The sequence below is a fragment of the Lemur catta genome, chromosome 16 (genome assembly GCF_020740605.2).
Source record: "Lemur catta isolate mLemCat1 chromosome 16, mLemCat1.pri, whole genome shotgun sequence".
Taxonomy (NCBI): domain Eukaryota; kingdom Metazoa; phylum Chordata; class Mammalia; order Primates; family Lemuridae; genus Lemur; species Lemur catta.
In genome coordinates, this window is record NC_059143.1 from 35,114,502 (window position 1) to 35,140,946 (window position 26,445).

Genomic DNA, 26,445 nt, shown 5'->3' on the forward strand with positions numbered 1-26,445 from the left:
GTTTCTATGAGACTGGTATTATTTCTTGCCCAAATGTTTGAATTTACCAGTAAAACCACCTGCATGCAGAGTTTGCTTTGTGGGAAAGATTTTGATTATGAATTCAATTTATTTAATCATTATAGGATTATCCAGATTTTGTTTCTTCTTGTAGTAGTTGGAGGCAACCTAAATTTCCCCTTACATGTAGTCATCAAATTTAATGGCATAAAGTTTATAATATTTGCTTATGATCCTTTTAACATCTATAGGACCTACTATGATAATCCTTCTTCCATTACTGATACAGGCACTTGGTGGTTGTGGGCTCTCTCACTCTTTTTTTTCTTAATCAGTCTAAGAGGACTTTATCTTTCTAAAGAACTAGCTTTTGGCTTTGTTAATTATCTCTATTGTCTCTTTTCTGGCCATTGATTTCTGCTCTTATTTTTAGTATTTCTTTCTCTATTTATTTTCCATTTTACCTTTTTTCCCCCCTAGTTTCTCAGATGAAATCGTAGGTAACTTTTTTCTTTAAAGCTCTACATTTCTCACTAAGCACTGTTTTGGCTGCATCCCACATATTTGGTATGTTTTATTTTCATTATCATTTGGCTTGAAATATATTCTAATTTACTTTGTGGTTTTTCCCCCTTAATAACCCATGAGTTACAGAACTCTGCTGTTTAATTTCCAACTGTCAACAGATGCCTTACTTTATTCTATTAGTGGCAGAGAACATACCCTGTGGATTTCATCTTTTAAAGTTTATTTGAGACTCATGCCCTACAAAGTCTTTCTCGGTGAGGTTACCACAAACACTTGAAAAGACTATATTCTACTAACGTTGAGTTTAGTATTCTGTAAGTATCAAGCAGGTAGTTAACAATGCAACTTAAAACCTGTGTCTTCACTTTTTTTTTTCCTGTCTAACTGAATTCTCCAACTGTAACTGGAGTGATTTTGCCCCATTAATTCTGTCAAGTTTTGCTGCATGTATTTAAGCTCCTCTACACAACAGACACACATTTATTGTTATGACCTCCTGATGTCAGTACTTTAGAGATATCATTTTAGAATCTTCTGGCTCCACTGTTTCTGAACACCTGTCATTCATACATTGCTCCTTATGTTACATACCACTTCTCACTGGCTGCTTTAATAAAGATTTACTCTTTCATCAGTTTGACTATGATACACCTAAGTGTGGTTTTCTTTTTATTTACCCTGCTGGAGTTTAATAGGGAATCTAACTCTATTTTTAATATTTGACTGCTAATAGCTTTCAAGCCCCACCATTCTCTCTTCCCCTTCTGCCTTAAATCTGGGCAAGCTGGTAAGAAAGCTGGGGTGCTCCCTTTTCTGGTGCTAGGGGAATTTCAAACCAGGCAAATCTTGGCACATGCATGAGTATAACAACCAGCCCCTAGCCCCATCCCTTAACCACCATAAAACCCCAAGCCAGTCTCCTATCACTGCTCTCTCAAGACATTTCTGAACCAACTTGGGAGCCTCCCCTGCTCTACTCAGAAAGCCTCATTATGTAATAAACTTTTTCATGCCCTCTTGGTACATGTAGGTGGCAATATCAGTCTCACATCAAAATCAAATTTTAGGGGTAAGTCTACCCCAATATAGTTCACACTACGCACTTTACTACAATGTATCAGGCACAGTACTAAGCCCTTACACATATTAGATCACTAATCCTCCAACAATGCCATAAATTAGGCATTGTAATCGCCACTTGACAAATGAGGTAACAGAAGCACAGAGGTAAAGTACTATGTCTAAGGCCATACAGATAGCATGAGTAACATTATTCTGACTCTTATAGTTACAAAAAAGAAACAAAGAATATAAACTTAGCAAGTCAAAACTAAAACAATAACACTGGTATAGTATCCCAGATCTATAAAACATTTATAGAACATGCTTAATTATAAAAACTAAAAATTCCACTATAAGGGGTGTTTTCTCAGGAAAGAAAATTTCTTTTAACAAATAAATTGGTAGAGCCCCTTCCAAATTATAATAGGGGGACTGGGTTTTCAAATATTTATTAATAAATAAATAAATAAATTAGAGGGAGACAACAGAATTTCCATAGTCACAGTCCTGTAAGTCACATAGTCTTACAAGAATGAAATGGATACTTCTACTCATCTTTGGTATGGTACAGCCCTTCTTAGAAGCAGTAGGAAGGACTGGGTGATGATTGAAAAAGCTTTCGCAATATTTTTCACCTCTACCTGTAAATGTCGTATTAAAAGCACTACTCTGAGATCTTGCCAGATGTTTCTACTGCCTTTGAAAAACAATAAAATATCTCCCACACATACAAAACAGTCCCCACCATAGAAAAAATTTAAATATCAATTCTAAAGACGGTTGTTTGGAATAATTCAAGCCTTCCAAAAACAAACTTTTACTTTAAAAAATAAATAAAGCTAACATTCTAAAGGGCTCAGGCGTATTTTCTTTAATAATATAGCTTATAGATTTTCTACATTTATCTTCATATATACTGTTTTTAACAATTTAAAAAAACAGTATTCTAAATAACAAAAGAAATGTTAACACCAAATATAAGTACATGTGATTCTAATCTTTTAAAATAAATGCATAAAAGTCTGAAATACATAGTGGGCCCTCTATATCCACAGGTTCTACATACATAGATCAAAAATATTTGTGGAAAAAATATAAAACAACAAGAAAAAATATAAATGAAAAGTAATATAGTATATCTACATGGCATTTACATCGTATTATAAGTAATCTAGAGAGGATTTAAAGTATACAAGAGGATGTGCACAGATTATACACAAATACTATGCCCTATTACATAAGGGACCTGAGCAATGTTAGATTTTGGTATTTGAGAAGCGGGTGCTAGAACCAATCTCCTGCGGATACCAATGGATGACTACACATCAAACATAAAACAAGGACTGCAATACAGAATGTGACCCTGAAATGCGGCTTTTTACATTTCTATAAATGTACATTCTGTAAATGTAAATTACATTTTTGTAATGCTTGACTCTGGCTGTAAAGAAATGCTCAGGTAACATGTTACAATATTTAGGTTAAAATGTTTCAGTGCACAGATTAATGTATTATTTATACCTGTTAATTCAAATGATATAAGCCATCATATAAAAACTATGGAAGAAAACTATTTTAAGTTACAGCATTTTTCATTATAAATATCTGTTCACTATCTAACTCTGGACTTTCACATCATCTTCAACATAGGACTCTCCTTCACCTCCTCAACATCCACTAGCCTAGCAAACTTGGGAAAAATTATATCCTCTTACGTAAAGATAAAGCCATAAAGATAAGCAAAGTTTTAAAAGAAAAAAGGCTGGAGTAAAGGAGTTAGGCAGAAATCTCCTTATATATTTCAGTTCTAATGTTACTAATTTAAGCATTATCAGTGATCATGGTTTCGTAAGAGCCTCAAAAAGACCATTTCACAATGCTTTACATAATAACCCAAAGGCAGAATTAAAAGCTGGATTTCAGAATAAAGACTAACTAACCTAATCCTCCAAGGAAAAAAACAAGGATGGTAATAGAAGAAAACTCTTGTTATAACAGTTACAATAAAATAGTTTATTTGAAAATAAAGCATCACTAGATAATTTTACAGGTATCATGGTTAAATATTTTGTGTTTAGAAAAATTTTTTTTGTTTTGTTAAAATAAAACATATTCCATGCAGACGCATGGAACATCTCTCTGTTGTCCCCATATAGTCTCCCTGTCCCCAGCAACCAGTGAATTTGGAATCCTAAATTTTCAAGAGGTGCATACAGACCACTCACAAAATAAGCAGCGTTTGGTGAGCTCCCTACCCCGCAAATCCCATATCATTGCTTTCCAAAAAGCTTTACTCAAACTGCTTTCATCCTTTCTGCACAAAATCTCAAAAAAGATCTCAAGGCTTTTCCAGTCATGTCCGGATATATGTATTAACAATAAATCTCTCTTTAGAAATTAAAAATTCAGCCTCATCTAAGCCAAAACCCTACTACCTCATTTAATTTTACTCACTCCACCTCCTCTAGGACTCTGCAGCTATTATTTTTAAGGCCCCTCCAGGTTCTGGAATAGCAGGAAGAGGAACAATCTCATGTGGCTGACTAGACTGTAATCTGATGTGACAACAACGTGGTGGTGGGGCCCTGTGGCAGTCCAATACTGACTCTTACCTACAGTTAGTTCCTGATGTAGGAACTACTCAGGCTGGTCTGCTTGGATCACCGTGACCCTCTGACCAAGTTGGGCCTCTTGATCCTTTCAAGACAAGACAACTTCAACTATCTTACTTTACTCAGTCCACAGGAGAATTCTTCCATCTTTGACCCACAGAACTCTGAAAGTGCTGGCCATTCCCGTAGTGCCCTTTCTTCATTCTACTGATACAGAGGCAGCTCCAGCTGGTATCTCACTTTTTAGACTTTTTTGGATAGAAGTCAGGTACCAGCCTATTCATCTCTCAAACCTCAGCAGACACATGTCAAACTGAGAAGTTCTTGTGAAGTCCTTCAAATCGGACTTTAAAAGGTGAAATGCCATAACATACACTATTCTCTCCAAAGAAGTTCTCACTATGGGGTCCTTCTCCTGAGCTTACTAGATTTGTACAGTCTATAGGTGAGTGATGGGTTTAACTGTAGCAATGCCTGCCTCAGGGAATCCTTTCTGCAAATCCTGCATGAATGGGGTAGCACCTCAATTTTGAATGTAGGTTACTTGTCATCTATTGTTCTCATCACTTTCTCCCCTGGGGTCATTTGCAAATTCTAGGTACAGGCTGAGGATTGGGCTTGGTCTGAGAAAAGTAACTCAGTTACTGAGGAAAAGCAGCACAGTAGAACTTTTGACACTCACAAGAGCATCCTTCCTCAAAACGCTTATCAGATATTAAAGCTGAGGCTAAAGAGCTAACCTCATACTACAAAAGGGTAGAAATGACTATCCCACAGTGTTTGAGGGATTAGGTGACAGCCTGCCAAGCTTTCAATCAAAATCTCAGGACAGCCCTGATTGCCGCAAAGGTAGAAACCAGTGGTAGACTAAGTCAAATTGAAATGGCAATCCAGCTCAAACCCTGTATAGATTAAGGTGATCAGTCTCTCTCACTATCTATCTGACATAGGTAGGTATGGTCAAATACTCTTCTGGGGAAGCCATCAATGGAAGCATTCTTTTATATGTGAATTTTATATAATGTATGCAATATACAGCATACAATCAAAATTACATGACGTATAAGGCAGGCAAATGTGACTGATAAAAGAACAGACAGACAATAATAGAAGTAGACCATTAGATGATCCAGATATTAGAACTGACAGAGACTTTAAAGTAACTATTATAAATATAAAGAAAAATAGACAAAATGGATTATTTCAGCACAGATTTGGGATCTATAATATCAAAGGAATAAACCAAAACTGAAAAATATAATGCTTGAAATTAGGAACTTATTACATGGTTTTAACAGCAGACTGGATACAGCACAAAAACAGGAATAGTAAACTGAAAGGTCAATAGAAAATATATAAATTGAAAAAAAAAAGAATGCAAAGAACAGAGCATAAGTAACATTTTAATTTTAGAGTAAAGAAGATTTAAAGCAAGATGGTAAGATACCCTGAACTGGTGTTTTACTATTATTTTATCTCCCCACAACCGCAGTGTTACCAGTGACGAAACAGCCTTCTCCTAATTCTTCCTTTTTTCCACCCAACTCAACTCAGGCATCAATATTTATCCAGAAGGAAATGTTCCTCAATCCTCCTCTGGACATAGCTCCCCGAGCATACTTCTTTCACCTACCACATCTTATGAAATTATCTTTGTAAGTTTACCTCTCTTACTAGAAAGTAAGCAGCTTAAGAGCAAATACTACATTTTAACTCCAGTGAGGAAGAATATCACAGGCATGTAGTGGGCATTTAATAAATGTTTACTGAACCGAGATGCCATGTATTACACAATAAAAATTAAGTATAGCCTGACTACTTCTTAGCCAATTTACCGGCAAGTTTTGTCAGTTCTACTTCTAAAACACATGCTAATTCACTTCACGTACGAGCACAGCCATGCCAGTTAAGACTCTGTCATACTGAATTCTGATTCCTGTCACATACAGCCTCCTGATTTCCCTGCTTCCATAGACCCTACTGCACACATACTGCTATCCCCTTATCATTTGTCTCCAGCAGCCAAAATGATCTTTGTAAAATGTAAATTTTAAAAATCCTTTAAAAAATGGATTTTTAAAAAGTCCACTTAAAAATAATTATTTGCTTCCCCTTGTACTTAGACTAACATCCAAACTCTCACAGTGCCCTACGATGCCCTACATAAGTGAACCCATTCCAAGTTTCGTACTCCATCTGCACTGCACTCCTTTTAAATCCTCTAGTACAAGAAGCTACTTCCCACCTCAGAGTCTTTACACTGGCTCCTTCCTTTGCCTAGAAGACGCTCCCCTCAGCTAGCTGCTGTTTCTTGGAGCTCAGCTCAAGTGTCACAATCAAAGCCAAAGAAGCTTTTTTATTCCTCAGTCAGTATCACCGCACTTGACTTCTTAGCACTCATTACCATCTCAAGTTATATTATTTTGCTCACTTGTTTACTGTATCTATCCCTTAAAAAGACAGGGACTTTGTGTTTTGTTCATCATTTTTTCCCCATGTATCTATAAACAGTGCCTCACATATATCAGGTACTCAATAAGCATCTGTAAAACAAAAGAATAAACCAAGAAAAGTGACCCTTATTTAAGATTTCCATGAAACATGTCAGGAAAAAGAGACAGTCTAGCAAACAAGGCAGGAAACATTCTACTGTTAGTATTTGCAAGTGCACAGGCTGGTGTTACTGGAATCTATCATCTATAAGCATTAGGAGTGTATTTCTCAAAGTTCACTGGAAACGACTAGAATGGTTTCACACGCCATATACTGGTCCACATGTATGACATTGCAAACACTCATTTTAGAGAATTCTCCATTTTTGACACTCCCCCCAAAACCTATAACGTACACAGAAAAGTAGTATAACATTTAAAAACCCACCTGCCACTTTATTAAAAAATAATACTTCTGACAATGTTACTTACCTATAAATGATTAAACTTATACTCAGAAAACTTCAATCTCTTAAGCAACAGGTCCTTCCAATATGAGGTGGGTCTTCAAGCATGTTCTGACTACTACCTACAACACTTAAGAAGCTGCCTCACACACTGTTCTTTCTTAGAAGTTAATACTGCAACTCAAACAAAAACTATCTAAAATTCATTAAAAAGTTAGCAGCCTCTTTTCATTCCTTACTGATGGAATTTTTGACCAAGGGAGGAGAAAACTGTGAGTCACTACCATGCTAGTGATAGAAAAAGCTTTAATTCTTTATTCAAATATCATTAAATGGCAGAAATGAGGATAACACAAATTCAGGCAATGAAGATAAAACAAACAATAAATCTAAGTATCTTATTTTGCTTGATTCAGCCTTCTCACTGCCTGAGAAAATGATTAGTAAAACATGTCAACTAGTAAAACAAAATTTATACAATAGGTTAAAAACATTCATATTTTAATCATCACTATTTACAGGTAACTTGAACACAAATTCAATAACTTTCCTTCAGACTCCCTTGTACAATTTCCAGAAGTATGATCATCAAACTTGGGATCTAAGGACACTTACCTTGGTATGGTAACACATTTAGTATTACAGTTTTGAGTGGTGATGGCTTTCTCAAGCTCATCTAATCGTCCTGTTTTCTTTAGCTTCTTCACCAGACTTTTCACTGCTTTCTCACACCACTTTTCTTCTTGCCCATTCTGCTCTCCTCCGCCTGCTCCTCCAGACCCGCCAGCTGACTTCTTCCATCCCAACAGTCTCTTCACAACTGGCGGAGTGAATGGCAAGATGGACGACATGTTCTTACCAACAGCAGCAAGCCACACCGGGAAAACAGCCTCGTGGGCCAAACCTAGCAAAGACAGTGACAGGATGATGCACAGACCAACTTTAACATCAAGTAATAATTTCAACATACTATAGAAAGCAAACTATAAAATGATATAGAAATTCAAATTATTACTTTCAACAACAGACTTTTCTGAAGTCTTTTCCACCCATGAAAATGTTATTGTTACTAACTTAAAGAAATTACAGGAACAAACTCTTCTAAAAACAAGACTATAAGGACTCCCAGTCTTGTTGGCAAATATAATAATTTTGCAAGTAAAATTTTTATCACCACTTTGAATAATGTTTCACTACCAATACTACTTTATTTTTAACTCTTAATAGTGTCAATAATTAAAATATTTTCACAAAAAGGAAGTTTTTCTCACTTTTTAGGATTTTAATCTATTCTCAAAAGACTTAAGAAAAATACATAAAAAATTAACAAGCTCACTCCCTCCCAAGTTTTAAAATTTCATAACTAAGTATCAAAAACAAAATCTTAAGTTATGATAAGGAGGGAAAATGCATCAAGTATGAAGTAAACAAGAATAAAGAAATAAAAATAAATAGAGTCTGTGGAGAAAAGGTTTGGTTCAATTTCACTTGCCCTTGAGAAGATCTTTAATTCAGTCTCTTCTTTTTTAAGATATATTTTTATCTAAGTAACAATGTGCATAGTGAGTAAAGTCCAGTATAGTTTCTCTTCCCACCATGAGGTACAATTCTTCTAGTTACCCTTTGTTAATTTCTATTTATTATAATACAGTCAAAGACCACACTCAATTATTAAAAGCCAAAGAATTTTGTTGAGGCTTTGTTTATGGCCCAACCTATGGTAAATTCTGGTACAACTTCCATGTGCAAGGAAAAACGTTAATTCTATCATCAGTGGTTCCAATGTTCTATGTGTGATAATTAGATCAAGTCAGTTAATTGTGATGTACATATCCTCTACACACCTGTTCCCATCATGACTGTATATTTGTCTATTTTAATTCAAAATTTTTAAAAATTGGTTTATAGATGTTCAAGCTATGTTACTGGGTACAGATTTAGGATTGTGATAACTCTGCTGGATCAATCCCCTTACATTATAAAATGTAGTTCCCTTTTTTTAACTAATGCTTATTGTATTAAAATCTACTTTGCCTGATTAGCATAACTACAACTTCTTTCTTTCAGTCAGCTTTCTGATGGTATAACTTCCCCCACTGTTTTTTCACAACCTTGGTGGGTACTTACATTTAAGGTGTGTCTCTTGTAAGAAGCAAATAGTTGAGGGATTATTATTTATCCAGTCTGATAATTTTTGCCATTTACTTAGAATATTTAGTCCATTTCCATTTAATATGATTACTAATTTCATTGCCTATTTTATGATGCCTTTTTCTTTGTTGCCTTCTTTTGAATTTATCATATTCTATTATTTCAATTTTACTCTCTATTCATTTGTTATACATTCTTTTACTTTTAGTGGTTACCCTAGATAGTTCCTTATTCACCCTTTACTTATTACCATCTCATACATATACTTTTACTACTTCCTCCACGATGCCGGAATCACAGAATACTGCTAAGTAGTAGTTTTGTTATAAACAAAACAACCTCTGGTTTTGACCCTGTTCCAAGGGACATGTGAAAGGCTAGCCGGCAAGTAGATCTTTATCTTCTAGGTTCCCTAGATACTGTAAGAATTGCTTTGTTTTAAAAATATTTTTGGTTTAGCTCTTTAGCCTATGCAACTTCAGAATTCGGCAAATGTCTAGAGGAGGAAGAAACTGGGTGTGTTGAAAATCATCAGTGTGTATTCACCACTTCCTCAAAGGCTTTCAACTCTCACCTATTGTTCTCAAGGTCCCTTCCCCTAGAGAATCTTTATCTCAACACTACAGGACTAGAAGAAATCCCAATCTCCTTTTCTAAAATTTTGATTTATCTCTTCCGCCCAGTTGAACTATGGAATTTAGCAAATATATTGAGGGGGTCCTTTCTCTGTGTTTAAAGGTCCTTCACGTTTCCAATTTGCCACTCAGGCTCCAGCCCAAAGGCCTCCCTCTTCTAGTTTGTGTCTATGAAAAACTACGCCTCATACTCAGCTGTAGACCTCTCAGCTCACTAGCAAAAGGTATTCCCCCAGATCCAGAATTTTACTTTCTGTCATCATTTTTACTTCCACAGTTCTCTATTTCTAAATATACAAATTTTATAAGTTACTTGGCTTTTCTAGTAAAGAGTCTTGTATCACAGAGAACTATTCCACTGTAGCAAAAAAAAAAAAAAGAAATCCTTATTCCCTTTCAATGGTAAATTTTCCCCCAAATCTATGAGTTCAAATTAACATGGATGGCTTTAATTTCAAAATAAGAGACAAAATAAAATCACCTACAACTTGAAGACAGAACTAGAGAGTTAACCCCAGCTCTGAGAAATACTACAGAAAATCAACAAGGGTGAAATAACAGAAATTTTATCAGGTATATATTATTATCAGACTATATATTAAAAAGGATCTCCTAGGAGGAATTCCACTTCTAATTAGGATGTAAGTAACAACAGACCACTGCCTTCATCCTAATAATCAAAACTAGCCAGGATAAGCTATAAAATCAAGGTTTTTCTGAGCCATCAGAGAGCTAAGGATGCAAAGTAACCTAAGTAGAACTAATTTCCAACTGTTGAGCCTTGATAGAAGAGAGGCCCACAGATAGTCTCCTTCCTGGTGGAGTAACTAAAGAGGAAATATCTTGCCATAGGTGAGAGTAAGAAAAAAAAAACAGGCTAAACTTTAATGAATTTTAACAATAACACATACAGTGACACGACATATTTAGAATTCCAAGGATCTTTATAGAGCAAATCTGCATCCACCCAATGACTCATTCTGTAGGTCTTCAAGTGCTTGCCAAAGTATTAATATGTCAAAAGTTGGGGAACAGGGCTGGAAAGCTAAAGATCTCCTAAGAAGCTGAAGATCTCCCTCAAATGCAAGGAATCTATCCTCTGCAGGGATGGACCTGCCACCAGGCAGGAGAGGCAAGGGAAAACAATCCAAGAGATTCCAGACATTCAACTGTCAAGGACTGGGGGTGGGACTGGAAATATGAAAGAAACTTCCACTCAGATATTCCAGATATTGAACTACCAAGGCTGGAGGGCAGGAATGCTAAGAGAAACTTCTAGAAGGTATTACTAGCAGAAAGATATCTCACCAGGCACAAAAGCCTGGGGCAGGACTGACTGGAGAGGCAAACAAACAAACAAACAAAAAACAACTCCAGAACGACCAAGAAACTGACAGCTGTGCTATACAGAAATCTCCCATGGTTCAGAAAGCTGGTGATTCAGATACAAAGCAAAAAATAGATATCCAAAATCGCACTCAGACAACACACCTTGCAAAAAGGAACATCTTACTGCTTTTTTCTCAAAACACTTGAACTACATCAAACTAAAGTTGCAAAGCCCAGGACTAGCTCAACTACACATCATACATATTGACTTAGCCCCACAATGACTGACTCAAGAAATGATGGGCCATTTTCTAGAGGAAAATAACATTTACATCAATCTCTATTGTTTTCATACAAATGTTCAGCATCCAATCAAAAATTACAAGGCATAGGGAGGAGCACAGTCGAAAGATGAAATTATTAATATAATCAGAGAGGAACCAGATGTTGAAATTATCAGACACACACCTTAAAATAAACATGATGAAAACACTAAAGAATGTGACTGAAGACAAAAATGACATGCATAATAGAAATTTCATCATCGATACTGAAGTTATAAAAGTGGATCATAGGGAAATGTTAGAAATGAAAAATATACTATCAGAAATAAAAGATTTCATCTGAGTTTAATAAGACAGAAATGAGCAGTAAACTTAAAGACAAGCCAAATTAAAGTATTCAAACTGAAACACAAAGAGCGAAAAAAAAGTGTGGGATAAAACTCAGAACACCTCAGACCAAATGTCAACTGGGTTTAACTGGAGTGCTAGAGGAAGACAAAAGAGAGAAAGAGGCAGAAAAAATATGAAGAGATGATCGCCAGAAACTTTTTAAATAAGAAATAGGGTCTCAGCTCACTCTGTTGCCCAGGCTGGAGTGCAGTGCTGCAATCATAGCTCAATGCAACCTCAAACTCCTGAGCTCAAGCGATCCTCCTGCCTCAGTTTCCCAAGTAGCTGGGACTACAGGTGTGCGCCATCACCCCAGTTTTTTTTATTTTTTGTAGAGACAGGGTCTTGCTATGTTAACACCAAGGCTAGTCTCAAACTAGTGGCCTCAAGCAATCCTCCCGCCTTAGCCTTCCAAAGCACTGGGATTACAGTCATGACCCACTATGCCCCGCCAGAAACTTTTCAAAAGTGATGACAGATACCAACCTACAGATGCAAAGGAAACACAGTCACAGTCAATCTGCTGAATATTAAAGTAAAAGTAAAGATTAAAGGCCAAGTATCAGCAGGATGACAGTTAAAAATCCCTGGAAACCATAGACACAAGGGGAATCTGCACTCATTCACAAACTCTTTTCCAAGGGCCTCAACTGAGTGCTCTTGAAAAATGCAAGAAAGAGGAGAGAGCTCCTCCCCCTTGATGGCATCTCATATGAAGCAAATGCCTTGAACCATGAGGTGATGTGTAGGAAAGCCTCCCACGAGCCAAGCAAAGATCTCCTGCTTGCCTCAAGGGGGAGAATAGAACAAAAGCCATGTGCTGTTGGGTGGGGGTGGAAGGGTGTTTGTGGAGCAGAATTTACTTGCCTACCTACCACATACAAACAAGCCTTTCACCATGAAACATTAACCATAGTCTACAGCTAGAAGAAGGCAAGAAACATTGTTACCACCAGTCCTAGATTAAGGTACACTGATGCTGAAAAATGAGAAGCAAAAGCTGTCTGACATCGGTACAGGGGCAAGAAACCGGCTTGGGCCCAAGACCCTGCATTAATACACAGCAAAGGTCTGTCCCTACCAGATGCAAAAATGCTTAACAAAATATTAGCAAATCACAACCAGCAACATATACAGAAAAGGTCATCATAACCAAGTAGGGTTTATCTCAAGGAGCAAAACTGGTTTAACATTCAAAAATCATGTACCTCATTTACAGAATGAAGGAGACGATCCCTATGATTCTCTCAAATGAGCAAGGAAAAAAAGCATTTGACAATGTTAATTCAACACCTATCCATAATTTAAAATTCAGCAAAACTAGAAAAGAGAAAATTCCTCAATCTGAAAAGGAGATCTATGAAAAACCTAGCTAGTATCACATGTAACAGGAAAATACTAAATCTCTTCCTTACAATTGAGAATAAAACAAGGATGTCCACTGTCACTATTTTTCACTGCATTGGATGTTTTAGCCAGGACAATAAGGCAAAAAAAAAAAAAGAAAAGAAAAGAAAAGAAAGGCATTGAAAGGGTGAATGAATTACCCAAAGATTGGAAAGAAAGATTGACTTTACTCTCTGGTGATATGACTGTCTCTATAAAAAACTGCATGAAATCTACAAAAACACTAGAACTAGTAAGTAAATTTAGCAACATTTCAAGACACACGGTCAAAAGGTAAGGTCAACATACAAACACTAAGTGTATTTCTATATACAAGCCAAAAATAGGTGGAAAATGAAATTTCAAGATATACACTTGCAACAATTACACATCGAAAGAAAGATACTCAAGACCTCTGCACTAAGAATTGCAAAATATTGCTTAGTAAAATGAAAAAGCCATAAATAAACAAAGATAGACCATGTTAATAGAGTGGAAGACTCAATATTGTTTCAATGTCCATTCTCAATTTGACATATGGATTCAATGTAATCCCAATAAAAATTTTAGCAGTTTTTAAAAAGAATTGATAAGATGATATTAAAATTCATACAGAAACAAAAAAGAACTAGAATAACCAAACCAATCTTAAAGACAAAAAAAAAGAAAACTGGAAGACTTACATAAACTTATCTCAAGACTGGCTTACAAAACTTAGTAACCAAAAGAGTATAGAGTGGGCATATGAAAAAAGAAAAATCAGTGAAACAGAAGAGTCCAGAAATAGATCCACACATATACAGTCAACTCATTTTCCAAGGCATCAAGTCAATCTACCTTTCAACAATATGGAAGTAATAAGCCTCAAGCATGATCTCATACCATCCTCAATGGGAAAGCAGAATCTTAAACCCTTAGAGGAAAACACGGAATATTTTCATGACCTTAAGATAAAAAAAGCACTAGCCATAAAAGAAATACAGGTTGAGCATTCCAATCCTGAAATCAAAAATCCAAAACACTCCAAAGTTCATAACTCTTTGAGTGTCAACATGGTGCTCAAAGGAAACACTCATTATAGTATATAATGCAAATATCCCCAAAATACAAAAAATTATGAAACGCTTCTGGTCCCAAGCATATTGGATAAGGGATATTCGAAACCTATATATATATAAAGTAAACCACCAAAATTTTAAATGCTTATCAAAAGACATCATTGAAAAGTAAGTAGGCAAATCAGATAGGGGAAAAATTTATAGTGCATGTATCTAACAAAGGACTACCATGTAGACTGTATAAAGAACTCCTGCAGGGCCGGGCGCGGTGGCTCACGCCTGTAATCCTAGCTCTGGGAGGCCGAGGCGGGTGGATCGCTCGAGGTCAGGAGTTCGAGACCAGCCTGAGCAAGAGTGAGACCCGTCTCTACTAAAAATAGAAAGAAATTATCTGGCCAACTAAAAATATATATACAAAAAAATTAGCCGGGCATGGTGGCTCATGCCTGTAGTCCCAGCTACTCGGGAGGCTGAGGCAGTAGGATCGCTTAAGCCCAGGAGTCTGAGGTTGCTGTGAGCTAGGCTGATGCCACGGCACTCACTCTAGCCCGGGCAACAAAGTGAGACTCTGTCTCAAAAAAAAAAAAAAAAAAAAAAAAAAAAAAAAAAGAACTCCTGCAAATCCAAAAAAAAGATGAAACTCAATTATTTGTTAAATAAGAAAAGGACAAATTACAGACATTTCATAAAGAAGGATGAAGGAGCATATTAAGAGATGTTTAATATCATCGATCATCAGGAAAATACAAAGTAAAACCACAATGTAATACCATTTCACACCATCTAGAATGGCTTAAAAAATTTCTGACACTACCAAATGTTGGTGAGGATGTGGAGTATATTAGCATGCTATTGCTGCTGTAAACAAATTATCACTAACCCAGTGTGCCTTATAACAGCACAAATTTAGCAAAATCAGTTTCAATGGACTAAAGTCAAGGTTTGGCAGGGTTGGTTCCTTCTGGAGAGTCTGAGAGGAGGTTCGTTTCCTTAACTTTTCCAACTTCAAGTGACTGCCTGTAGTCCTTGGCTTGTGCTCCCTCCCTCCATCTTCAGGGCACATCACTCCAATCTCTGCTGCCACACTGCCTTCTCTTCTGTAGTCAAATCTCCCTCTACCCCTTTCTAATAAGGGCACTTGCCATTCATTATATGTAAGGCCCACTCCGAAAATCCAGGATAATCTCCCCATCTCAAAATCTTTAACTAAATCACATCTATAAAGTCCCTTCTGCCATATAAAATAGCAGTCACAGTTTCTGAAGATTAGAAGCAGAATACCTTTGGGGACCACTGTTCAGCCTACCACATGGAACAACTGGAATGCTTATAAAACTGCTGACAGAAGTGGTAAAATGGTATAGCACCTCTAGAAAACTGTCAAGTTCCTAAAAAGTTAATCTATTTTATTCCATGCCTACATATATAGTCAAGGAAAATAAAAAAATATGTCCACAAAAAGAGACCTGTACAAGAATGTTCATGGTAACCACATTCATAGTAGCCAAAAACTGGAAACAGTCAAAATATCAACAACAAACAACAAAAAAAATGCAGTATATTCATACAAAATACTGCTCAGGAACAAAAATGAGTGAGCTACGTACCCACTCTACAACATGGATGAATCTCAAAAACATCATGCTGGGCAAAAGATAAAAAATATGTATATAGACTGATAACATTTATGACTTCCCCAATAGGCAAAACTAATCTAATGATAAAAGTCAAAATGATTGTATCAGAGGGATTGGAGAAGAGAAACGGAAATGCCTGGACAGAGGCAAAAAGTACCTTTCTGGGGTGATAAAATTGTTTCCTGGTTTTTTTTGAGAGGTAGTCACATGTGAATATATAATTATCAAAACTCACAGAACTGAACATTTAAAGTTTGTGCATTTCATCAGACGTAAATTACAATTCAAAAAAATTTTTAAGTTTCTGAATACATTAGAAAGTTCCTAAATAAAGGTAGATTTTTTTTACTTAAGAATGTCTCAAAACCTTCAATATGCCAATGTGCATTGCAGATTTCAAAAGGGAGGAGGTTGCAATTGACCAAAGATGTAAGCCTAGAGGTGTCTACCCACAACAAGCAGGTAGCCTCTGCAAGGACATCTAGGCAAACGCCGGAGGATGGGACAGAGTGTGTGGGAGAGGGGGAGTATTGTTTTGAGGACAAAAAGTGAGAGCCCAAATGAAATCCAGTCACAAAGTTATTTGAAGTACTGAAAGTATGGTTGCTGTAACAGAGCTATACCATTGACCCTTGAACAATGCAAGTATAAACTGTGTGGGTCTACTTATACATAAATTTTTTTTCAATAAATATATGGGAAAAATCTTTGAAGATTTGTAACAATTTGAAAAAACTCACAGATGAGCCACATAGCCTAGAAATATCAAAAAAATTAAGAAAAAAGTTATGTCATGAATGCACTAAATATACGCAGATATTAGTCTATTTTATTATTTACTACCACAGAATATACACACATCTATTATAAATAAAAACTTAAAATTTACCAAAACTTACACAAACACAGACCATACACGGTGCCATTTATAGTCAAGGGAAATGTAAACAATCATAAATACACGGTATTAAATTACTGTACTACTGTAATAATTTCATAACCACCTCCTGCTGGTATTGCAATGAGCTCAAGTGTTGCAAGTATCTGCTTAAAACACCATGTGATGCTAATCAACTCCACATGAGCAGTTCATCTCTCCAGTAAATCAATCACAGTAAAAAGTGATCTCTCATGGTTCTCCCACATTTTTCATCATGTTTAGCGCGATACTGTAAACCCCGAATAACACCATGGAACTCATACAAAGTACCACTAGTGATGCTGGAAGTGCTCCCAAGAAGCAGAGAAGTTGTGACATTACAAGAAAAAGTTGAATTGCTTGATATGTCCTGTAGAATGAGCGAGGTCTGCAAGCCGCAGCTGCCGGTCATTTCAACATAAATGAATCCAGCATAAGGACCACTATAAAAAAAGAAAAGGTAATTTGTGAAGCAGTCACTGCAGCTACGCCAACAGGTACAAAAACCTTGCACTTTTTGCTCAATCTTTTTATCTCGTATTGAAAACATAGCTATTATGTGAGTGCAGGATTGGTATAAGAAAAGGACACCTAGAAACTCTGAGAAAAAGCGACGCCACAACATAAAGTAAAAGGAAGGTGAAGGACATAAAGCTGGAAAATTTAATGCCAGCAAAGGATGGTCTGATTTTAGAAAGAGGTTTGTCTTAAAAAGTGTCAAGATAATGGGAGAAGCAGCTTCTGCCAACCAAGAGGCAGCAGATGAGTTCCCAGATGCCATTAAGAAAATCACTGAGGAGAAAGGATAGGCTATCTGCCTAAATAGGTTTTTAATGCAGACAAAAGTGTCCTGTTCTGGGGAAAATTGCCACAAAGGACATTTATTAGTAAGGAAGAGAAGTGAGCACCAGGATTTAAGGCAGAAAGGGATAAGCTAACTACTGTTTTATGCAAATACAGTCAGGTTTATGATCAGGACTGCCCTGATAAAGCTGCTACCCCTTTAGCCATGAAGGGAAAAGATAAACACCAGCTGCCAGTCTTTTGGTTGTACAATAAGAAGGCCTGACAATAAGAACCCTTTTTCTGGACTGGCTCCATTGATGCTTTATCCCTGAAGTTCCCCAGTAAAGGCTGCCTTTTAAAGTTCTTTTGCTACCAGACAATGCCCCTGGCCACCCAAAACCCCGTGAATTCAACACACAAGTTGCCAAAATGGTGTGCTTGCCCCCAAACGCATTTCTAATTCAATCTCTAGATTGGGGGGGTCATAAAGACCTTTAAGGTTCATTATACACAATACTCTATGGAAAGGTCAATGCTATGGAAGAGAACCCTGATAGAGTATCACGAAAGTCTTCAAGGATTACAACACTGAAGATGCCATCGTCGTTACAGAAAACGCCGTGAAAGTCATCAAGCCTGAAACAATAAATTCCTGCTGGAAAAAACTGTTTCAGTGTTGTGCATGACTTCACAGGATTTACAACCCAGCAAATCAAGGAAATCACGAAAGAGACTGTGGATACAGCCCCCAAAAAAGGCTGTGTGAAGGGTTTCAAGATACGGATCTTAGAACTAACACACCACACCCGAGGACTGAACAGAAGATAACTTGAGAGAGATGAGTGCTTCCAAACCAGTGTCAGACGGTGAGGAAGAAAACATAAAAGAAGCAGTGCCATAAGACAAACTGACAATAGGCAATCTGGTAGAAGGGTTCCTATAATCCAAGACTGCTTTTGCTTTCTTTTACGACATGGGCCCTTTTATGATATGGGCACTCAAACTAAAGCAAATGATAGGAGGAAGATTGGTACAGTGTAGAAACATTTTTAGAGAAATGAAAAAGCAGAAAGTCAGAAATTACAATGTATTTCTGTAAAGTCACACACAGTGTGCCTGCTTCTCCCACCTCCCTTTTTACCTCCTCCACCTCTTCCACCTCTGCTACCCCTGAGACAGCAAGATCAACTCCTCCTTCTTCCTCCTCTCAGCCTACTCAGGGTGAAGAGGACAAGGATGAAGACTTTTATGATAATTCACTTTCACTTAACACATAGGAAATACATTTTCTCTTCCTTATAATTTTCTTTTGTTGTTTTTCTGAGACAGGGTCTTGCTCTGTTGACCAGGGTAGAGTCTAGTGGCATCATCATAGCTCACTGCAACCTCAAACTCCTGAGCTCAAGCGATCCTCCTGCCTCAGCCTCTCAAGTAGCTAGGACTCCAGGCACACAACACCATGCCCAGTTGACTGTTCTATTTTTTGTGCAGACAGGGTCTTGCTGTCATGCTCAGGCTGGTCTCAAACTCCTGGCCTCAAGTGATCCTCTGACCTTGGCCTCCCAAAGTGCTGGGATTACAGAAGTGAGCCACTGCACCCAGCCTTACGATTTTCTTAATAACATTTTTTCTCTAGCTTACTTTATTGTAGGAATACAGTCTATAACATGTTAACATACAAAATATGTGTTAACCAACTATTTGTTATCAGTAAGACTTCTGGTCAACAGTAGGCTATTAGTAGTTAAGTTTTGGGGGAATCAAGCTATACACAGGTTTTTGACTATGCAAGGGGACAGCACCCCAACCGCTGTGTTGTTCCAGGGTCAACTGTACATTTACTAAAAAAGAAATGTTAAGTATAATCTCATAAAAGGACTATAAATTCTCAAGACTATTCTCAAAAATCGTCTTTCAACTAAAGATACTTGGGCTTTTGCACAGTGTGCTAGGAAATAATGGTCACAACCTAATTAATAATCATATTCATTCCCCTCAAAAGGGAAAATTAATGGGTCCTCAAGTTCAATTCAGGAGACTGTCTTCAGGGTCTCTAGGAAAAGGTAACATAGTATGCTGAATTTCATAAATTTGGCCATGTAAACTCTTTTTTAGGGACACATGGAATTCCACATAACAATGCTGCATTGGCAACATTGGGAACCCAGCTAAAACAAAATCTGAAAGGAGGCTGGGTGTGGCGGCCCATGCCTGTAATCCCAGCACTTTAGGAGGCCCAGGGCAGGAGGATCATTTGGGGCTAGGAGTTCAAAACCAGTGTCGACAACATAGCAAGACCCTGTCTCTACCCAAAAATAATAATAATTAGCCAGGCGTGGTGGCAAGCACCTGTAGTCCCAGCTATGCAGGAGACTGAGGCAAGAGGATCACTTGAGCCTAGAAGTTTGAGGCTGCAGTAAGCTATGATCACACCACTGCACTCCAGCCTGGGTGAGAGAGCAAAACCCCGCCTCTAAAAGAAAAACAAATTTGAAAGGAGCCAATAAATAGGATTATGTGACTTTCGTTAGCAATGGAACACAAATGGCAGGAAAGTGAGGTTGCTCAAAGTTAGGGAATTGTAAGGCAAGTAAAGGAGCAACAGTGAGAACCCAACAGTAGTCCTATTAAACTGTCTATAGTGGTAGACCTTATAATAATACACATAAATAACCACTATAAGTATGTAAAGCTACAACTTGATAAAATAAACATAAAACTCCATCAAACACACATAATAATCTACCAACCAGAAGTCTGCAACTACCAGGCAGCAAAAGGTATACCTCACTAACTTTGGCCCCTGCTGAATTCCTACTCTGAGCCACAAAGTATGCCTAAGGAAGCCAACCACATAACCTTAATACTATGTGACACAATCTTATCCTAACACAGAGAGAGCATGATTAATTCAAACTTTGGAAGAGAAAGACGTCACAAAAACGACACCATAGCAGAAGTCTGAAGAGAGAGATTGTACACCAGGCACAAAGTTCAGCATGTTTCCTAAAAACAGGAAATATTTTAGGAGCGACAAAAAAAAAAAATCTAGGTTACTGCTAGAATATGGAGTACAGGCAGCACTGTGGTAGGAGATGAGCCCAGCCCAGAAAGAAAAGGTGAAGACAGAAATTAGTGCTAGTGATAGGAAATTAACTCAGTTATTTCAGAGACAATTCTCATGTCCTACTGACCAACTGGATGTGCACAGTCTAGAGAAAAGGAAGACTCAAAGATAACTGATATGACTACCTAATGTAACTGAGCAACATATAATAGCACATTAATCACTATTTGGAACAAGGAAAGAGGAACAAACCTGAAAGCTAAGGTTACAGGGTCAGTTTTATACATGCCTTTATACAAGTTAACTGTGTTCATCACATGCCTAGGAGGTAAGATAAAATACAACAGACTCAGGAAAGAAGGTAATCAGTGCACAAATGAGAGTGTGCCCAAGCTGGGCAGCACAACTATAGTCCTGAAGAAAAGTAAAGCAGCCAGTCCCTAGGTTTGGTTTCTGAGGACTGTTCAAGCCTGTTTCAGCTCCATACCAATTTCATCCTTAGAACAAACCCTCTTTTTAAGCTAGCATGAGTGATCCCTGTTCCTTGTGAAAAACTAACAGCAAAAAACAAATATAAAAAGAATCTACATAGGAGTGTCTATATCTTTGGCTGTTATTCCGTTCACAAGAATTTAGCCAAAGGAAATGAATAAAAATCAAACTTCTGTATAATCAGCAAAAATTAAAGGGATTTCCAGTATCAGAAAGAACCTGAGTTAACAGTTTTTCTGTTACACTGTTGTTAGGTGAAATATTTCCTGTGAGTTAAGCTATCTTCTTGGGGATCTAAAGTTTCCTATAAAACCTTTAAAATGTTTTCTCCTCATGGAAATGAAAACCCCATGTGTAAGCCTATTGTAGACCATCCTAATGGTCACATGACCTGGTATTACCACATGATCTCAGTGTCCTACGTCTTACGGCAGCAGTTATAACCACTCTGGAACTAAGCGAACAAACCCTTAACAGTTACCAGCCTCACCTTTTCATGTCTTAGTAACCATGGCTGGCTGACAGCTAACTACCTCTGGGGAATTTTTTAATTATGTAATAAAATAATATTTGTTGGTAATGATGACAATACATTTCAACAAGTTGAGCATTTATTTTAAATAACTAATGAATTATACTTAGCCAGTATTTTTGAAATGTAAATAGATTGTAGGTTGACAAGGAAGAGACAGTAGTATGTTCCAAGTCAAAAACAAATGGAATAAAAAAATAACTAAACTAGATTTATGATAAAGTTGTTATCAAGATGTGAATGACTCATTTACAGATTATATAGATTTCCTTCAGCAGTATGGCAGCAAGCTCTCTACTGAAGAAAGTTTTTTCAATATCTGCAAGAATTAAAATGTAAGTTCAGATGCCAAGTCTGTGTCTAATTCCAGCAATAAGCGATACTTACATAATGCAGGTTTCAAAAGAACAGGAAAGACTTTATCCTCACACAGCTGAATAAGAAAGCTTATCAAATGATACCTTAGTAAAACTGGGATTCTAAAATTACTCACTGGAAAGTTTCAATTAGGTAAGAGATCTGATTATCCTGAACTTCTAGTAAATAAAGCCTTCAAGTTATGACTCTGTAATAGTTTGATAAATAGCATTCTCTGCATGTTTTATTAAATTACAGTGTATATTCTTTCCAGAGTCTTCAACTGTATTGTACTTTTCTTACTGTTTTTATTTTGACATAAACCCTATCATTGAATTATTACAAAAAAAATCTCTAAATCCTTATAATTATTTTTTACTTTCTTATGTTGTCTTTTGGAACATACAAATTTATATTTTAATCTAAACTCTTTAATGACACAACTCTGCTTCTTTTCAAAGAAATCTCATTCTGTCCCCAAATATAGTAGGAAACATTTATTGAGTGCACTTTTAAGTCTAAAAGCCCAGTAAGGATGAATTTACTGAATCCTCATAAGAACAAAGTAGGGTAGGTACTATTATTTACAAAGGAGGAATGAGGCACAAAGAAGTACCGTGATGTGTACAGAATCCCCCCTAGATATTCTTACAGACATTTTAGTTTTACTTTTCATATTTAGGCTTCTAATACATCAGATATTTGTTTTTAAGAGGTTAGATAGTGATCCACACATCTCCCATAAGGACAGCCTGTTGTATCAGCACCACTTACTGAAGCTTACTTTTCAGTAATTCATAATGCCACCCCATCACATAGCAAATCCCTATTAAATAAAGGCCTGATTGTGGGCTTTCTATTCTGTTCATTGAGCCTGTTTGTTCACACTTGATATCACAGAATTTTAATTACTATTGTTTTCTAGTTAGTCTTGATATTGACTAGGGTGAGTCCCCCCTTACTTGTGTTCAAACTTGTGTTACTGTTATTTTGTTTAGCATGTCAAGTTCCACAAAACCCTAAAGGATTTTGATTGGAAGTGCCATGAATTTGCATTAATTTGTGGAGAATATATTTGTAAGATCAAGTGTTCCTATTATGAAAATGAGATGTTTCCATTTATTTTGGACTCAATAGCCATTACTAAGCTTTATTACTTTCTCCATAAAAGGTCTCATGTCTTGTTAAATTTACTTATTCCTCCAGGTAGGTATCTTGGTTTTTATTGTGAATAGGATATGCACTTCATTTAAAAAATTAAATATTTCCCACCAAATTAAATATTTCAATTATATAAACAAAAAAATTATTACACTGAACACCCTTGTACTTTCCATCTAGCTGTCAAATTAGTATTTTGCAGTATTTGATCAGATATAAGCAATAATACATGATGAATACAGCTAAAGTCCCCTATGTATACCATTCTTATCCCATTTCCCTCCCTCCTGCTTCTCAGAGATAATCACTATCCTCATTTTTCCCCATGGTCATTTAACAGTTTTTGCTACATATTGTATCCACACAATACAGTTTTGCACATTTTATAAATTTATATGAAAGTTTAATATCAATCATGTCACTCTGCCTTTTTCATTCAGTATTACAACTGCACGCTGATATATAATCAATCCGAAATTCTAGTTCATTCATTTTAGTCATATAGCATTCCATTATATGACGATTATAGTTCACTGTCCATTTTCCTCTTGGTGTCTATTTAGGTTTCAAATTTTCTACTCTTATAAGTAGCCATGAATATTTTGGTATATATCTTCTTATACTATGAGAAAACTCTTCCAGGGAAGAAACTGTCAAACTTCTTAACCAAAAAAAGTCCCACAGTGAGAAGTACATTTTACACTGTAACCTAGTATGTATACACACACAGGCTTAACCAAAAAACATTTCAACATATGTTACACTCTGTAATTTCACTAAACTGAGGGTAGTGAACCATTAGTGAGCATGAAATCAATGTAGTGGATCCTGACAAATATCTTAAAACAATTTAAAAAAAACCAGAAAATAAACTTCAATTCTGTCTTTGTCACATGTAAAATATACTTCCCACTATGGGTCTGCCAAAAACCACATAAGAGACCAGGTGTGATGCCTTACACCTGTAACCTTTGCACTTTGGGAGGCCAAGGTGGGAGGATCACTTGAAGCCAGGAGTTCCAGACCAGCCTGGGCAATATAGCAAGACCTTGTCTCAACAAAAAATTTAAAAAATTAGCCACGTGTGGTGGCATGATCCTGTAGTCCCAGTTACTCGGGAGGCTGAGCCAGGAGGATCGCTTGAGTGCAGGAGGTGGAGGTTGCAGTGAGCTGTGATAGCACTACTGCACTCCAGTCAAGGCAACAGACACCCTATCTCAAAAAAAAAAAAAAATTTTTTTAAATAATAAAAAAAAAAAACAGTATAAGAAAGCCACTGTTTTAAAACATATACTAAAGAGTAGAAATGCTGCACGGGTAGGACATGTACATATGCAACTTTACTAAGTACTGCCAAAATGGTTGCACCCATGGTCATTGCTGCCAGGGAACCATGAGTTCTTGTTTTACCCAGTATCACCAATGCTTGACATTATTTCGTCCCTCTAATTTTGGCCAATAAGATGAGTGCAACATAGAAGGCTGTTAAACTCCTTCTCTGACTTCTAATGAGTTTGAAAGTATTTTCACATTTTTTTATCTTTTAAATTCTCATCCTATAAATTACTTGTTCACATTCACTATCTTTTCCTTAATTCACAGCAATTATTTGTGTATTCTGGATGCTAATCTTTTGTCAATTATACATTCTGCATATGTTTTCACTTAGCAAATAACATGTAAAACATATTTTACATGTTACTTTCTTGTACTTCAGTATTTTAATGTGCTCAAATTTATCAATTATTTTAAATCCTATACAAAGTATACATTGGGATCTTCTCAAAAATCCTTCCACATGCTGTTATCTAGAAGGCATACAGTCTAATGTTTTGCTTTTCACCTTTAGTTAACTAATCTACTTGGAATTTATTTCTGATGGTGTGAGGTCTCTTCCCCTTGCCAACAGAGATAACTAAGCACGTCAACATCATGTACTGACTTTTTCCCTACCAATTTATGATGCTACTTATATTTCTGGGCTTTGTTTTTTCTTCCATTATTCTATTTCTGAGGTAAAAACCATCATATCTTTATCACTAAAGCTATATAATATGTCCTGATACCTGATAAAGTAAATTCCGTTTCACCTGCTGGGAGATTTTAACTGGAATGACAATGAATCTGTCAGTAGAAGAAAACTGACATCTTTATGATAATATATCTTCCATTCATAAACACAAACATCTCTTCTCATGATTTTAATGTCTCTTAAAACTTTCTCCATTAAGGTCTCACACATTTTTGTTGTATTTTTCCCTAGATATTTTGTAGGTTTTGTTGCCATTTTAAACGGTGACTTTTTAAAATGTCAATGTTGTTTGTTGCTGCTACACACAAATGCATCGGTTTTTATATATTTTTTTAAAAAATCAACTTTACTGAGTCAAAACTTAACGCAATAAAATGTACAGATGTTAAGTATGGAGTTTGACGAATTCTGACAAATGTTTTACACCTATACAACCACCATCCCAATCAAGACAGAACACTTCCATCATCCCAGAAATCCCTTTGTGTCCCTTTTCAGTCAATCCACCCTCCCCGTCCCAGGCAGATCTGATCTGATTTCTATCACCAAGTATTAATTTAACCTGTTCTAGAAATTCATATAAATGGAATTATACCATATGTACTCTTCTGTTTTAACTGACACTTTGGTAAGTTCTCTTATATTCCTAGTTTTGCTAAGCATTTTTGTCATGAACAAGTACTAAATTTTGGCCGGGCGCGGTCACTTACGCCTGTAATCCTAGCACTCTGGGAGGCCGAGGCGGGTGGATCACTCGAGGTCAGGAGTTCGAGACCAGCCTGAGCAAGAGGGAGACCCCGTCTCTACTAAAAATAGAAAGAAATTATCTGGCCAACTAAAAATATATATAGAAAAATTAGCTGGGCATGGTGGCGCATGCCTGTGGTCCCAGCTACTTGGGAGACTGAGGCAGTAGGATCTCTTAAGCCCAGGAGTTTGAGGTTGCTGTGAGCTGGGCTGATGCCACGGCACTCACTCTAGCCTGGACAACAAAGCGAGACTCTGTTTCAAAAAAAAAAAAAAAAAAGTACTAAATTTTATCATATGCCTTTCCCCTGTTATCTATCAAGATTATCATATGGCTTTTCTCCTTCAATGTACAAATGTTATGGATTTTATTTATGGGTT

The 26,445-nt window shown here is 36.6% G+C and overlaps 1 protein-coding gene across 5 annotated transcripts in view; it reads right to left on the reverse strand.

The window, feature by feature from the left end:
• SMAD2 (SMAD family member 2) overlaps positions 1 to 26,445 on the reverse strand; it is a 62,222-nt gene that overhangs the window by 23,126 nt on the left and 12,651 nt on the right. For all 5 annotated transcript variants that reach the window (XM_045527942.1, XM_045527941.1, XM_045527943.1 and 2 more), the window contains one exon: positions 7,717 to 8,005. In XM_045527942.1, coding sequence (XP_045383898.1) covers positions 7,717 to 7,952 — 236 coding nt within the window. In that variant the 5' untranslated portion in view covers positions 7,953 to 8,005. The remainder of the gene's footprint in view (positions 1 to 7,716; positions 8,006 to 26,445) is intronic.